Raw genomic sequence first — 14,555 nt, 5'->3', positions numbered from 1 at the left:
TAAATTGCCAAAAGCATGAAGCAATCCACTAAGCTTTGACACTATGATAACACTGAGGGCAATATTTCTTTAGTGGGTAATGTTTCTAAGAATAAATGTGACCAAATATTTGCAGACAAAGGTCAAACAAAAATAAATGTGTTACCCAGAAGCCAAATGGATACAATTTAGTATGAAATGAGTATTTGCCTAAGACACCACTATTGCCTGTTTGGAACAAGAAAAAGGGTTGGCGAATTATTTCAGAAAATGTGTTTATTAATTCTACTTAACATAAATGTATCTTACGACATAGATTTTTTTTTAAGTAGGAAAAGTTTTATGAAACAAAAAATATTACTCCCTATGGTCAATAATAGATTTATAGTTCTGGACCAAACAGATGTTTTGGGAAATGGTAAATTTATAGCCAACACTTCCTAGGAGTTCTTTTATCATGTACTTTTAGTAAGTTATACTTTAAAAAACATAAAAATAAATGACTTTTTATGGCAGTTTTAATGACTAGGCAGAGATACTATGTGTTTTATGTAAACCTCTTGTATGTTTTACTGTCATCTCATCAAGTAAGTATTACTCCATTTTAGAGACAAGAAAACTGAGGTTAAAAGAACTTGATAACTGTCAATAGACACACTAGGGCACTGTATTCATGCATTTTCCATGAGAAAAAAATTTGCTTATATATAGATAGCACTTAATAAATATGTTTAATAAAATCTTGTCACTTGAAGGAGAAGGAAAGAACTAAAGTTCAAAGAGTCAATTATATCATGTGCTATTTGTTTTTATAAGTAGTATCTATTTAATTTTTCCCTATCACTGTGAAGTATACATAATTATCCAGTCTTATAAATAATAAAACAGTTTTATAAAGGTTAAATAGTTGCCAATGACAAAGAATGCTATCTAGAATGTTCTTCTCTTTTCCTTCAGTATTATGGGTTGTCTCCATACATGACGAGAGCAAGTTGGAACCAGAGGACCTTTAAGTCAATGAATTTTTTTTTTGCATTTAAAAAAGAATATTTACACACAATCCTGTGATTTAAAAAAAATCATGTAATAAATGAATTTTTATTTATGGTGTTTTAGAATTAGAAAATAAAAGTTTATTTAAACAGTTGATATTTAATCCATTATTATGCTATTAGTCATTCAAAAATTTAAATATTTCATCATTACAGACTATGGCTTAAGTGAAAATGAAGACATGCAAAGAATTAAAACTTTTATGGAAACCTTAGTCAGATCTACACTCCATGTTTGTGTCTTATGAATCCTTTCATGATCAAAAATCTAGTGAAAATACTTAACTGTGGGATTAAAGAATCCAAATATTAACAAAAAATCAAATAACATCTATGGACAAGAGAGTACTGACTCATTAGAATATAAGCTAGTGGGTTTTTATTTGATCTACTAATGTATAGTTAAGTTAGGTTTTATTTTAGAATTGTATCATTAAAAAGAAAATAAGTATCTAGAGGCATGCAGTATTAGACAATTTCTGTCTCTTTTTTTTTTCTTTTTGCACATTCTATATCATAGAACAGAGAGTCTTTTTTTTTAATATGCTTCATAGATATTATGGGTAGAATCAACCAGGATTGCCATCAGAACAGTTCAAAAAATATTTCTTTACTTGAACAGATACTGGTTGCTTGATGTTACACCCAAACTCCAAACCTAGCCAGGAATTTTAATTTTGAAGTCACTCCCCTAAAAATTTTAAAGACATATTTATTAGACAAATACTTAGAAAAGAAGTGAAATTATGATAAGTAGGCAGACATATGAGCTCTGTGAGAATCACCAGGGCTTGATATTTCTAACATCACGAAAAAAAAAGTACTACTCAACTCCATGTGCTGCAAGTCTCAGGATGATAAGAAAAATATGTTTTCAATCTTTCCCCAAATGTATTCAGTTCAATATGAGAATAGATATGTCTCATACTAGTACTTAATTTCTAAATACTCATGAGCTCTATTAAAATTCTCTGGCAAAATCCTACCACGCTTTCCTTCCAGTGGACTCTAACTCAAGGTTTTGGCAGACTCTGACTGATTAGCAGGTTTTTTCCTTCCCAATCACATTTTTGAGCACGCCCAAATGGAGCTCTGGGAACTCACTGTTTAAAAAAATATTCTTTACAAATTATATTAAGAGCTTGTTTAGACTATCTAAAGAAGATATAATTCAAGGTAATGGAGTGTAATAGAGAAATGTGAAATGTCTTTAAAACAAGATAATACGGAATTATCCTCTGTTTTCATATCTGTACATGAAAGTATGGAATTGAGATAATTTTTCATATTGTTCAAGTCCACTATTACATTAAAGGAGCCTCCACGTTATGTCTATTACATATGCATACTGACCCAACCAACTCATGAATGGTCTCCCATAAGCCACAGTGAAATGACAATCGCAACTTTCAGATGTATGTGGTGTTCTTTCACTCATCGCCACTTACCATTCTATCCTCACTCAGGAAGAAAGATAAGAGAGCACAACTACAGAAGATGACCTTAAGTTCCAAACTGAAGAGTTCTCCTGAGGCTCAAGAGAGGTTCTGCTAAGTGGACAAGTGCACACAGAGGCACTCACTCAGTAATTGTCAGGTTGATGGATAGACGGATGGATATTTTCTAAAGAGACACAGGTCTGCAATATTTCCAATGGTTAAGTGGTTCCAGACATACTAGTCATGTTAAAAATGTATATGTCCACTCTCACAGACACCCCAAAATAAATGTGCTTTAGATACCCTAGTTGGTTTTCTTCACATTGGACTAATCATAAGTGATCTTAAGAAATACTTTTCAAAACAGATTCTTTATACTAGTTATTGGGAACATCTATTTTCACTTTTTCCTGTAAGCAACTCATTCTTTCCTTCTCTATAAAAGAAAAAAAGCTATTATTAGTTTTAAAATGGGAACCCTTCTGAAACTCTCTCCAACTCTCTGAATGACTCTTTAACATTGGCTAAATTCTGTTTGATATAGTTAAGTGCTCAACACAATAATATCAAGTATTTGGCCATGGCAGTATTGTAGATTTTATCTAAGGTTAAAAATAACAAGAAAGAAGAAACTTGAAGCTCTTTTAGAAAGATACTATATATTCACCAATTCAATTACATTCTCTTTAAGTTAAAATCATAAAAAAGTCACTGCATATTTCATGAAATGCTTCTAAGAAGAAATCTCTTTTCTGCTTTTACACAGCAATCAATGTAACGCAGAAAATTTTATTGGATATTTACTTTAATAAAATAAAATATGTTAAATAAAATATTTATGATGCCAATGTGAGGAAGAAATTCTTACCACCTTCTTTAGTGCAGAGGTTGACAAGGTTATGCACTGTGTCCATCAGCTCCAACTGTTGCTTCTGAAGGACACTGTTGTTGTTGGTGGCTCTGTTCAACTGTTTCTCCAGTTCCTGGATTATATATGCTTGACGAGTAACCAAGCCTTGAAGGTTCTCTTTCTCTTCTTTTAAGGTGTCCAGCTCTTCCTTGTGCTTTCCCTCCATTTCTAAGATTTTATGTTCTAATAAACTATAAGGAAGTGAAGATAAGATTTAGTTTCAAAAATGTTAGACAAAAAAATGAGATTCAACTCTTTCTGAATTTATTTAAAGGAAGAAATTTTAGTTAGATATTTCACCATGGAAATATTTTTTAAGAGCAATTCAAGAACATGCATAGGAGTTATACATATAGCATGACAAATGAAGAATCATTCAATCGCTTGACAGAGTAACGTTTGTTTCCTAAATATTTATTTCCAATGTTGCATCCTAAGGAAATGGGTTCAATGAGAAAACACATGAGGAGAAAAGTATGAACAAAACATGGGACTATTTTTTATTTCCTTTGCTTCATTCATTTGGGATTCTCAAAACATTAACAGTGATTAAATTTCAAAAAAGTTCTCTGGTGTCAGGGAATAATGCATTGATGCAGAAATTACAGGACCAGGAAGTTATGGAAAGTCACAATGAGTTAAGTTTCTTAGGACTTCTGATACCTGGTGTGGTATGATAACCACCAGTTTATCTCTCAATTTGTGCTTCAGGAGGAAGCATAAAGGCATGACAATTTCCCAAACCACTGGATAAATGGTTCTGAGAACAGAGACTACATTAGGTGGTTGAAAATGGTCTTACAAAAGGACTTGGGGTGCTTTGTTTCAACTGAGGTTGATGCAGTCTTCATCCAAGCACCTTCCTGCTCTGGGACATACTCCCCTTGCATATTATTGCATATTAAAGATGCTAGGGAATGCAGAACACTCTAGCAGCTGATTTGGAATAAAAAGCATTTATAGTTTATAGTATGTATTATACTAGTATTCCTCAGAGTAAAACCTTATTCAGTTTTATCAGTTCTGTCAGAAGGTTCAACCTGTTCTTGGTTTACAAGTTAACATTCAAATATAACATACAGGTTTGGGCACTTAATTTACTGTCAAGAAACATAACATTCATTCAATCATTCCCCTAAGTTTTCAAAAAGAGAACGTTGGGGAGTGTTTTAAACTTAATGCTTAAATTATAAAGAGAACATGTTTGAAAAGCCATAGTTTCTAACTCCATGTACTGGGGAAAAGCTGGGATATCCGTCCTTTTCATGGATTAAGAAGAGCAAAGGGAATTGCTCATGGGCATTCCAGATCTCTCTAAAAAACCTGCCCCCAAGAGTCTGTGACCCAGCAAATGGTAGAAATGTTGCCTGCTGAAACAAGCATGAAAAATACCAGAAAGCTTCTACATTATAAGACACCACCAATTTACAACACTTTTGGTAGCATGCCCAGATTCACAGATGAAAAATTCACATTGAGACCCATTAGAGGCAGCTCTGTGACTTCTGCAAGATAAGAAAAGCCACTCCTCTCTTTTCAGTTGCTTTCCTTCAACAGTAAAAGCAGTGCTGCCCTGGACTGTTCATAAAACAATCAGTTTATATGGACGTTGGGTGTAGTAATTTAAAAAATGTGACTGTCATTTAAATTGTTTTTTAAAAAATTAGAAATGGAAAACTTAGGCAAGGAAGTTAAGACAAAAAGGCAGTATCTGTTAAGGAGTAGGTACAATTCATCATCATTTAGTATTTCAAAGTTAGTGATAAAAATCCGGCAAAACAAAACTGAAAAACCTTCTGTATTGGTTAACAAAATCATCCCACCTACTGGTTAAGTGATCAGTGTATTTGTTGTGGTTGTAGGAGGAGAGATTCTTCATAGCTATGAATTTCTGACCTTCAGTTTGAGCATTAATAATGATGCTCTAGCTCATCCCCAGTTTACTTTTGATTTTTTTTGTGTCTAACTCTGGAGTAATGATCAGTTGTAAGATGGCCATAAATTAGTCAGTAAACTTTTTGCATTGATGCTTTCTACTTTCCATTTTTGATGTATTCCTTGTTCAGAGGACATATACTTAAAGATCTATCTCAGATGTCAATAAAGGGGTTTTGTTCATTTTGTTTGTCAGGATAATTTGGAAAGAGTTATGATGCAAAGTTCATGAAAGACATTGTGGTGCCAAAGTAAAAAATTCTGGACACTAACATGCGGAAGAACAAGCCTGCATTTCCTGAGTATAAGGAATAACTTACTTATTATGTTACAAAGTTTTGATATTGTATGATTTTCATATTCACTAAACAACCTTAAATGCACGATAACTACCAGGTGTCAAAAGTATCAACATGGTCTGTTATCTAAGAGTAGTTATTTATGTCAAGTAAAGAAGGAACTGCTCATGGAAATAAGACTACACTTAGGGCCTCCCCTGGTGGTGCAGGCAGTTGAGCACCGCACTGTGAAGCTGTCCGCAGCCTCTACAGCACTGGTTCGATCCCAGCCAGCCGGTGAGGGTCCCACATGGTACAGCAGACCTCTCCTGTCGCGCCTGCTGCTCCCCTCAGCAGTGTATTTCACCAGTCTTCCTGTTCTGTCTCTGGTGATACCTTTCACCCTCCCGCACATCTGTCCTGTACCCCGGTTCTTGTGTAAATGAATAAATAAATCTTTAAAAAAAAAAAGACTACCCTGCATCACAAACACCTCAAAAGATTTAGAAATTCAAATAATATGCATGAAAATAACAAGAAAATTGGAAACATGCCATATTGTTTCCTAATGGCATTTATTACCAGTTAATTTTCTCTTCCAGTCATTTTCCCATCTTATTAATTCACTTGGTGCTCCTTTAATAACTTTTGTACTCATGTAATTATCTATTAGCTTTATGTATTAATGTAAAGGAACATGAATGATAACACTTCAGACAAGACTCATCTCTTGCTGACCTTCCATTTCTCTTGACACCACTCACCCCTTACTTCCATATTCTTTTCATATTTGGCTCCCCACAAAAATCATTTTTCTTTGCTATATCTCATCCCTTGGTTTTTGCCTACTTGGGAAGTCAGTCCTTCCTCATTATAATTTCCAAATGGTTTGAATCCCAAATGTTCTTACCAGAAAAATTCATATAGTACCCTGACTTATTAATAACATTGTTATAGTTGTACATCATTAAAAAAATCTCTTATTTTCTTGGTTTCTATAGTAATAGACTCAATGGGCATTACCATGCCCAGTGTTTAGGTTATAATGTAAATACTTTTCTCAAAATCCAGCAGACACTGTGCAGACCTAACATTTGAAACTACGTCTTCTAAACAGTCAGAATAGAACTCTGTCCATATCTCACTTCTGTGAAAACTAGAATTAGTCTCATCTCTTTGATTTAGTATATTATCAACCTTTTTTTCCCCAACCATTTTACCAGAAATCAAGGTATCACCTGAATATCTCCTTATTAACTTGCTGATCTCCATCTGCGTATTTTGGGAGTTTGCTTTCACAATATTTCATTTTATCCATCTCTTATCACATCTAAAAACAAAATTTCCTTGTCAAGTCAAATTTTTTTTCTAAATCAGAAGACAGATTTTCTTAAGGATCAGTCTGTGCTCACCACTGTGCTTTTAAATTTAATTTTCTTACTCCATACACTAATCATATGCCCTTTTGTTATTTAACCTTTTCATAGGCCCTTTAATAGATTCCCTAAAAAGGTCAAGGGAAAGATCAGCTCAGCTATCATGGAGAACTCTACATAGGAAGACTACTGAAGGACACTATAACGCCTGAGTCCTAAAATTATGTAGACAAAATAGCAATATTTTCCCCAATACTGGCCTTGAGCAACAAATGTAGCTTAGATTTAAATGCATAACTAACACTAAGATGCAGTCAGTATATTTTTTTATCAGGTGTTATTGTTCAGAGTTCTATTGTCAAGTTTTGGAAAGTCTATGTTAAATAAACAATATTATTAAGATGCATCTTTCAGGATCAGTGTTCCATAGAGCAACAATTTATGATATTCTGCATATATATATATATATATATATGTATATATGTAGTGGCGGGAAGGGCACTGAACAAGTTTTATGATTCCAGCAGAACAGATGGGTAAAGGAGGAATCCTGGAGCCCTCGGTGGCTTTCTCAGGCTTTTATTGAGCTTTTACATGTAGAGCAGCAAACAGGTACATGACAGGCAGGGATGCTGGGGGGCCAGGAGGCTGGCAGGCCCCCAACCCCCCAGCAGGTCTTCACTCTAGGATTCTTTCTCCCTTTCTCTCTTCTCCTGCCTCTATTCCTGCTTCTGCTTCTGTTGGTGACTATCTCAATACTGAGCCATGGCCCACAGAAGTAAACACAGCTTACAACAATGTAACAACTGCAGGTAGACCATCAGGTCAGGCAATCCTAATAGTGGGAGGGCAGAAAAGCTGGAAAACCATTTACCCTACTATTAATATATATATTAATATATATATATATATATAGAGAGAGAGAGAGATAGAAATCCCAAAGACAGAGTTTCTCACAGAATTCTTAATACTTCCTGTTTCCCATCTTTCTGGAAACACTTTGAGAAGAGACATGCATAGAATTTTGGCACTTAACTTCTCGTTTGAGGCAGAGGTGCACTTTAATGAAGAATAAAATAAACAAAATAATCTAGGCCTTGAACTTCAGTAAAAGGTTCTAGTTGAGTGTATACAAATCCCTATTTGAAGTTTTTGGTTGACTTTTTCCCTTCATTTCCACAGTCTGTCTCCTCCAACATATCTTATTGGAAATATTTCAAATCATTGAACACATCTTGAAACTTTCACAGAAAAAGCTCTCCCTTTCAGATTGTTTCCCACAATAGAGTTCTTAACATAGCAGCCAATGAATTTACACGGTGACAGTTGCCTAAGCTCTATGTGTATAAATATAGCCCTTCATACAAGGAGGAAGATGTTGAAAATATAGAAACTATCTCATTTTAATGTGACTGAGCCTACTTACAGATGTTTCAATTTTTTCATTACTTTTAATATGTGTTATGTCAACATGTGTTGTAAATATAGGTTTATATACATAACTTTTTCCTATTCAAAGAATGGCATAGTAAGATCAGGATAAAGTTATGATTTAAGTTTCTGATTTGAACACAAATTACTCTCAAAATATGAAGTTAAGCGTAACTCATATTTGGAGCAGAAACATAAATAAACATTGGCAAATTAACTTCTTAAAATTTGGAGTAAATAAGAATAAGCAAAATATGTAATGGAAGCCAAAAATCAAGAAGAAAAAATATTGATACACTTCATGACAAAAAATATAATACTTCTATTAAAAATAAGCTGAACAATAAATGACAGAAAATATTTGCAATATATAAAATTGCAAAGTTTTAGCATCCATTAAAGAGCTTATAGGAATTAATAAATCAAAGATAAACCATTTAATAGTAAAATGAGCAGTATAAAAGAATAAGCTAGGCACAAAAACAGAAATGCAAGTGGTCATTAAAAGACATACAATCTAACAAGTAGAAATCTCTCAGGTAGACAAGATTCACAGCAAGTATTCGGGAAATTTAAAGTCATGTACATTTGGGGAAAATGCAAATTGCATGAAGAACTGAGTTTCAAGTGTATACATCATTATATAATTTAATGTTTAGGTTATTTTTTTTTTTAATTAACCAAGGAGATGTGGCTTGGAGAAATGTTGCCTAGGGATTGAAAGTTGGGCTGTATTAGTGAATTTTAGAATGTAGACCAGTGACTTTGGTTGCCATTTATTTATATGTGTGGAGCTGAAATAGTAGTACAAACACTATCTCTATGTTATTTATATTAAGAACAATTAATATATTTACAGTATTTAATGTAAACTATGCGATTTTTTTTTAAGTTGTGTATGTATGTATAAATAAATGACATTTGTTGAGATTGAGTTACTGGGACATTTGCCAATTCATCATTCATTCAATCTTCAAAAAGCATTTAATACTATCTATACTATATGTAGAGAATTTTGCCTGAGAGTATGAAGACAAAGATAAATAAAACAATCTATGTGTTTCAGATAGTCACCACCTAATAGTAGAACACACACACACACACACTTTGAGATAATAAGGTAATTAAAAAGATGGGGAAGAAAAACAAAATATAATGTTATCATATATGCTGCAATGAGAAAATCGTTCTGACAGAGTTAGAGAAGGGTTCCTGGAGAAGGTGACATCTGCAGTAAGTTCTGAGGGGTGGATAGGAGTTTGTGAGTTAAACAAGGAATGAGAGGACATTCTAGACAAAGGAAACATTAAACATGTCTGAAATAACATATGTGTTCAGTGTGATACTAACAATTAGCATGATTAAACATGTAGGTCAGGTACTGTTTTCAGTGTATTATATGCATTAACTCAGTTAACCCTCACATGTACTCAAAGCACTGCTATCACCATCATCCCTATATCAAAATTAGGAAAATAAAGCATAGAGTAACTTGCCTAAAATTGCACAAATAACACATGGTGGATTTGGCTATAGCAGAGATCAAGAGAAAGTAAAACCCAGGCGGTCCAGTCTCTGACATCATGTCTTAGCTATTAGACCATTCTTTCTAAAATATAAGAAGATTTGTGGAAGGAAGTTTAAATAATTAGGATTATAATGGCCATGGGGCTGTGTTTTATCCTAAAGAATTTGAACTTCCTTCAGTTACAGAAATCATTAGGGGGCTGGGCAGATGTTATCTAGAGATTAAAAAGTTGGGGAGAGTTAGCATTTGGGGAGGGGACTAAAACAAAAGAGAAAAATACTCTGAATACTTGCATTTTAGAAAGACTAGCAGTGTTGTAAATAATAGGTTTGAGAGGAATATTAAGGCACAGTCAATGCAATGACTGAGACAAGAATTAATGGGAGTTTGGTGAAAGACATAGTCAGTGGAAAGAGAAAGAACAGCGTTAAAAAATATTTAGGAGATGGAATTGATAGCATCAACAATGATGGGTGAGTTATGGAGAAGAAGGAAAAAAAAGATGATGGCCCTTGGATTCCAATTTGATTCAAAATTCTGTCATATGCTAAACTACAAAGATTAATGAAATTCAAATGAAAGAAAATGCTATGTGCCATAAAATCAATTTTTTTAAACATGAGAGAACAAAAATATGTCTTATTCTATCAGTGCTGAGCATGCTCCTCTTATAAATTATAAACTGCGGTAGCAAAAAATTCAAATACTTTTCCTTGATCTCTGATATATAAACTTAATGTAATTCAACCTAATATAATGCTAGAAATTAGCAAGATTTTACTTGAGTATTTTGTAAAGAACTTATCAAATGGAGCATAGCTTTAATTAAAAAGACCATGATTTTGCTTTTCATTTCTCTAGACATATTAAGTATTAAAATTCAATGCTTAATTTTGCCACTGCAATAGTTTATTTGCAGGCATAATTTGATATTTTAAAATTACATATGCTTCAATCACTTAAAATTAACGTAATCACTCCCCTTATAATCTAGCTGGAAGACAGATGAGGCCTGCCAAACAAGCTCAGTAAATTCCCAAGGTAAAATAAATAGTTTATATTTCCTGCTCCAGTATTAGGAGGAATAAATAATGATCTATACAGAGATAGACCAAAACCTACTGACCTAAACCTTTCTTTAATTTTATATTTGTTTGCATTTAGAGGATAAATTGACAACAGCATCAATTAATCTTGAGACTGCATCATGTTGAAAAAATATTTTTATAATAATTAAGACAGAGAATCATCATGGATTTGAACTCCAGATCTTGCCATACACTAGGTTTTTGTCCTGGGAAAATTACTTCACCTCTTTCAACATTAGTTTCTTTATATCTAAAATGGGCATAATAGTAGTGAGCATGCAAGATTAGATGGAGGACACCAGTAGAATATATAAAGCATCTTGTACACACATTCATAACTGATATTAATAACTAATAATAGATAGTATTTGCTGAAACTATGCTATCACATGTCTATTTTCACTTCACTCTGAAATGTCTTATTGAAGATTTCCCAAATCATTTTTCTGCATATTCAACACAAGGATCAAGAAAGCCCAAGTCAAGTGCTTTCACCTTCATAGACATGGGGTACAGATACCCCTTTTTGCACACTATGGTGAGGCAGAAATTTTGATGAAGTATCGTTTTTTGCCTGACTGTACTTCCACCTTGGAAGATTTGGGGTTAAGTCAGAGATGGGCAGGTATCCTAAAATTTGGTCACTTGACCAAACGATTAGACCCAAAAAAAATCCAGTTACATATTTGGTTTGGCTGAAGGAATTTGCATTATGACATCTTTCTCTGTTTTCTTCTTCCTTATTGTTTTGATTAGAAGAAGCAGGACAATGTCATGTCCTACTTTGGAGTCATACCAACCCCTTACGTGCAAGGAAAATATTAATGTCTCCCAGTTCTTGAGTTCTTGGTTATGCAATTTCAAATAATATGGGTCACTTACTTCCAATTGTTGTTTCCTTAAGGTAAGAAACAAAATAATGTCTGGAGATTAGAAAACAACAAATAAAAGAAAATAATTTCCTAAAGAAAGCACAGTGGAAGCATCTTGGAGTTTGTTAAGAAAACAAACAGTAGAGAAAATGTTTCTAATCCTATTTCAGCTTTGTGCCTGGACACTTAGGGAATAAATAAGTGAATTTAATGAGGCCAAAAATCCATTTTCAACCCTACTAGTGATGCATTTAATTTGTCAGGATGTAAATCAGCAGGACCTCTCAGCATGATTGTGTAGTATAATCCTGTCCATAAAATATTTCTCGTTCTGCCAAAGAAGTGGTGGACCCTCCTAAGGGCCAGCTCACTGACTTGGCAGCTGAGGCCCCATCATACACAAAGCTGGTACACATACTCAGACACAACCCCTGACATTCCTTGGGGAGGAAGCAAAGCTTAATTTAGATAATCCCCTTTGCAAAGTGTATTAGCTGATCCAAACCAGACCTGGCTGACTCAAGGCATCTTGTTCCTATGTTTCAGAGATGCCTCATTGTAAAAACAGTTTCTCATTGCATTTGGAGGATTAAGATTCATTTAAGGAATAGGTAGGGATGATCAATAAATTATTTTTAATATATACAAACAGTTTCATGCTTGTCTTTGACCTTCTATTCACTTAAATGGTGGGCAGGCACATTACTTTGTTGTTCTAGAAAGTGTTTGGCAGAGTTCCTCTAATTCCATCTCACAAATGAAAATAAACAATGAAAACACAGAGAATAGGGAAAGTATGCTGTGTATCACAAATGAATATTTTTGGCTTGCAAAAAGAAAAACACTTTTTTCTAAGTAATTCATGAAAAAATATGCCTGGCTTAAGAATGTATGTACCAGCAACACTCCATTAGACACACCTGGTCCTTCAACAGGAAGACAGATGGAAACTATGTCAGAGAGATATGGCAATGCCAGAAGATGCCCAGAACATTGATTTAAAAAAAAATACATGACAAAACCAAAGTGATATAGGTCACACTTGAGGATCAAAAACGGTAGGTGTAAAAAACAAAAAAACAAAAAATGTTAGGGGTGCAGAGAGGAGAAAAGGATGCAGGTAAGTTTTTGTCAGCATGAGTACATAAATGAATCCAGATTAAAATCTAAATCCCTGAATTCATTGTGAAATACTGTTTTGTTGGAAAAGGGAGATGCTACAATTATGAAATAGATATTACTAGCAGTAAATGGTATGAATCACATATGTAAGAAAACTTGAATTTTCCTCAGACACTGGAATTAAATGAAGGAAAAATTCCAAAGGCATGTCTGCACTGGAGATTAGGAGTCAAATTCTCCAGAGAGCTTGTGGCACACACAGAAGCCCCTTCTTGACCTGCAGTTCACAGGTAATCGTCTTGACAGCAAAAACCTTACTCAGCTTCATGTTGCAACAGAGAGATTAACTATTAAGCATTTCACTTTAAAAAAAATAATAACATTTCATGGTGAAATTTCACAGTAGGAAATAATGGCAGGTGTTATATCAAGAATCATGGTGGACGGTCAAACAAAAAAGTACAACGTGGTCTGGAATTAAGATAGAAGGAAGAGAGAAATAAACAAAGAAACAATGAATATGAGAAGGAGGAAGAAAAAGAGAAAAAGTAGAGAGATGGAGAAATTTGAATATAAGAAATACTCAAAGACAGCACTTCTCTTTGTAGTGAAGGATGAGCCCTTTCAGGCCTCCCAGTTTTTGGTTTGTGCTTTCTTTTGTGGTATCCTGACAGCCAGTGTCAGATGTAGACAAAGAGGTAATACATGGATCAGCAGAGGAAGAACTGAATTATGTAAATTCACAATGAAAACTTCATAGACAATAAATCATATGTGGTAACATATTGAGTGAGAAATGAATTGAAACCACCCTAAGTTACACCTATAAAATGACAGACCATGCAGCTATTAAGAATGGTGACCAGCAATTCCACTCCAAAGTATTCACCCAAAGGACACAGAATCATTAATTCAAAAGGGCACCTGCACCCCTTTATTTATAGCAGCATGATTTACAATAGCTAAGCTAGCTAAGCTATGGAAACAACCTAAATGCCCAAAAATAGATGATTGGATCAAGAGATGTGGCATATATACACAATGGAATACTATTCAACCATCAAAAAAGATAAACTCATGCAATTTGTAGCAACATGGATGGAGCTGGAAGGGATCATGCTCAGTGAATAAGCCAGAAAGAAAAAGAAAAATACCACATGGTCTCACTCATAGCAGGAATTTAGAAAACCTAAAAACGGACCAGGAGAAAGACTAATTATAATAATGTAAAAATCAAAATCAACAAGCAACTATAAGCCAGACACACTATGGTGGGGGTGGGGGTAGGAGGGATTATGGTCAAAATAAGGGGCGGGGTGGGAATTGTATGGGGACTATAACCAAGATGAAAAAGCACACATTGTGCAAAAATGAAAAATTGGGCCTCCCCGCTGGCACAGCTGGTTGAGCACAGTGCTGTGAGGCTGTCTGCAGCTGGCTGTATTCCTGGGGAGCCAGGGTTATTCCCACGTGGCATGGCACACCTCTCCTGTCTCGCCCGCTGCTCCCCTCAGCAGTGTATTTCGGTCCTTCTGCCTGTTCTGC

At 34.4% G+C, this 14,555-nt stretch overlaps 1 protein-coding gene across 3 annotated transcripts in view; it reads right to left on the bottom strand.

Moving 5' to 3' along the window:
- Nucleotides 1–14,555, bottom strand: part of ANGPT1 (angiopoietin 1) — a gene marked incomplete at both ends in the record, with an annotated part of 219,823 nt that overhangs the window by 60,511 nt on the left and 144,757 nt on the right. For 2 of the 3 annotated variants that reach the window (XM_084230409.1, XM_084230410.1), the window contains one exon: nucleotides 3,339–3,571. In XM_084230409.1, coding sequence (XP_084086535.1) covers nucleotides 3,339–3,571 — 233 coding nt within the window. The remainder of the gene's footprint in view (nucleotides 1–3,338; nucleotides 3,572–14,555) is intronic. The other variant, XM_084230411.1, reaches the window with a different exon arrangement.

The sequence above is a fragment of the Talpa europaea genome (genome assembly GCF_964194135.1).
Source record: "Talpa europaea genome assembly, chromosome: 3".
Lineage (NCBI taxonomy): Eukaryota > Metazoa > Chordata > Mammalia > Eulipotyphla > Talpidae > Talpa > Talpa europaea.
Note: the sequence above shows the minus strand (reverse complement) of the source record. Positions and strands in the feature narration are given on the sequence as shown.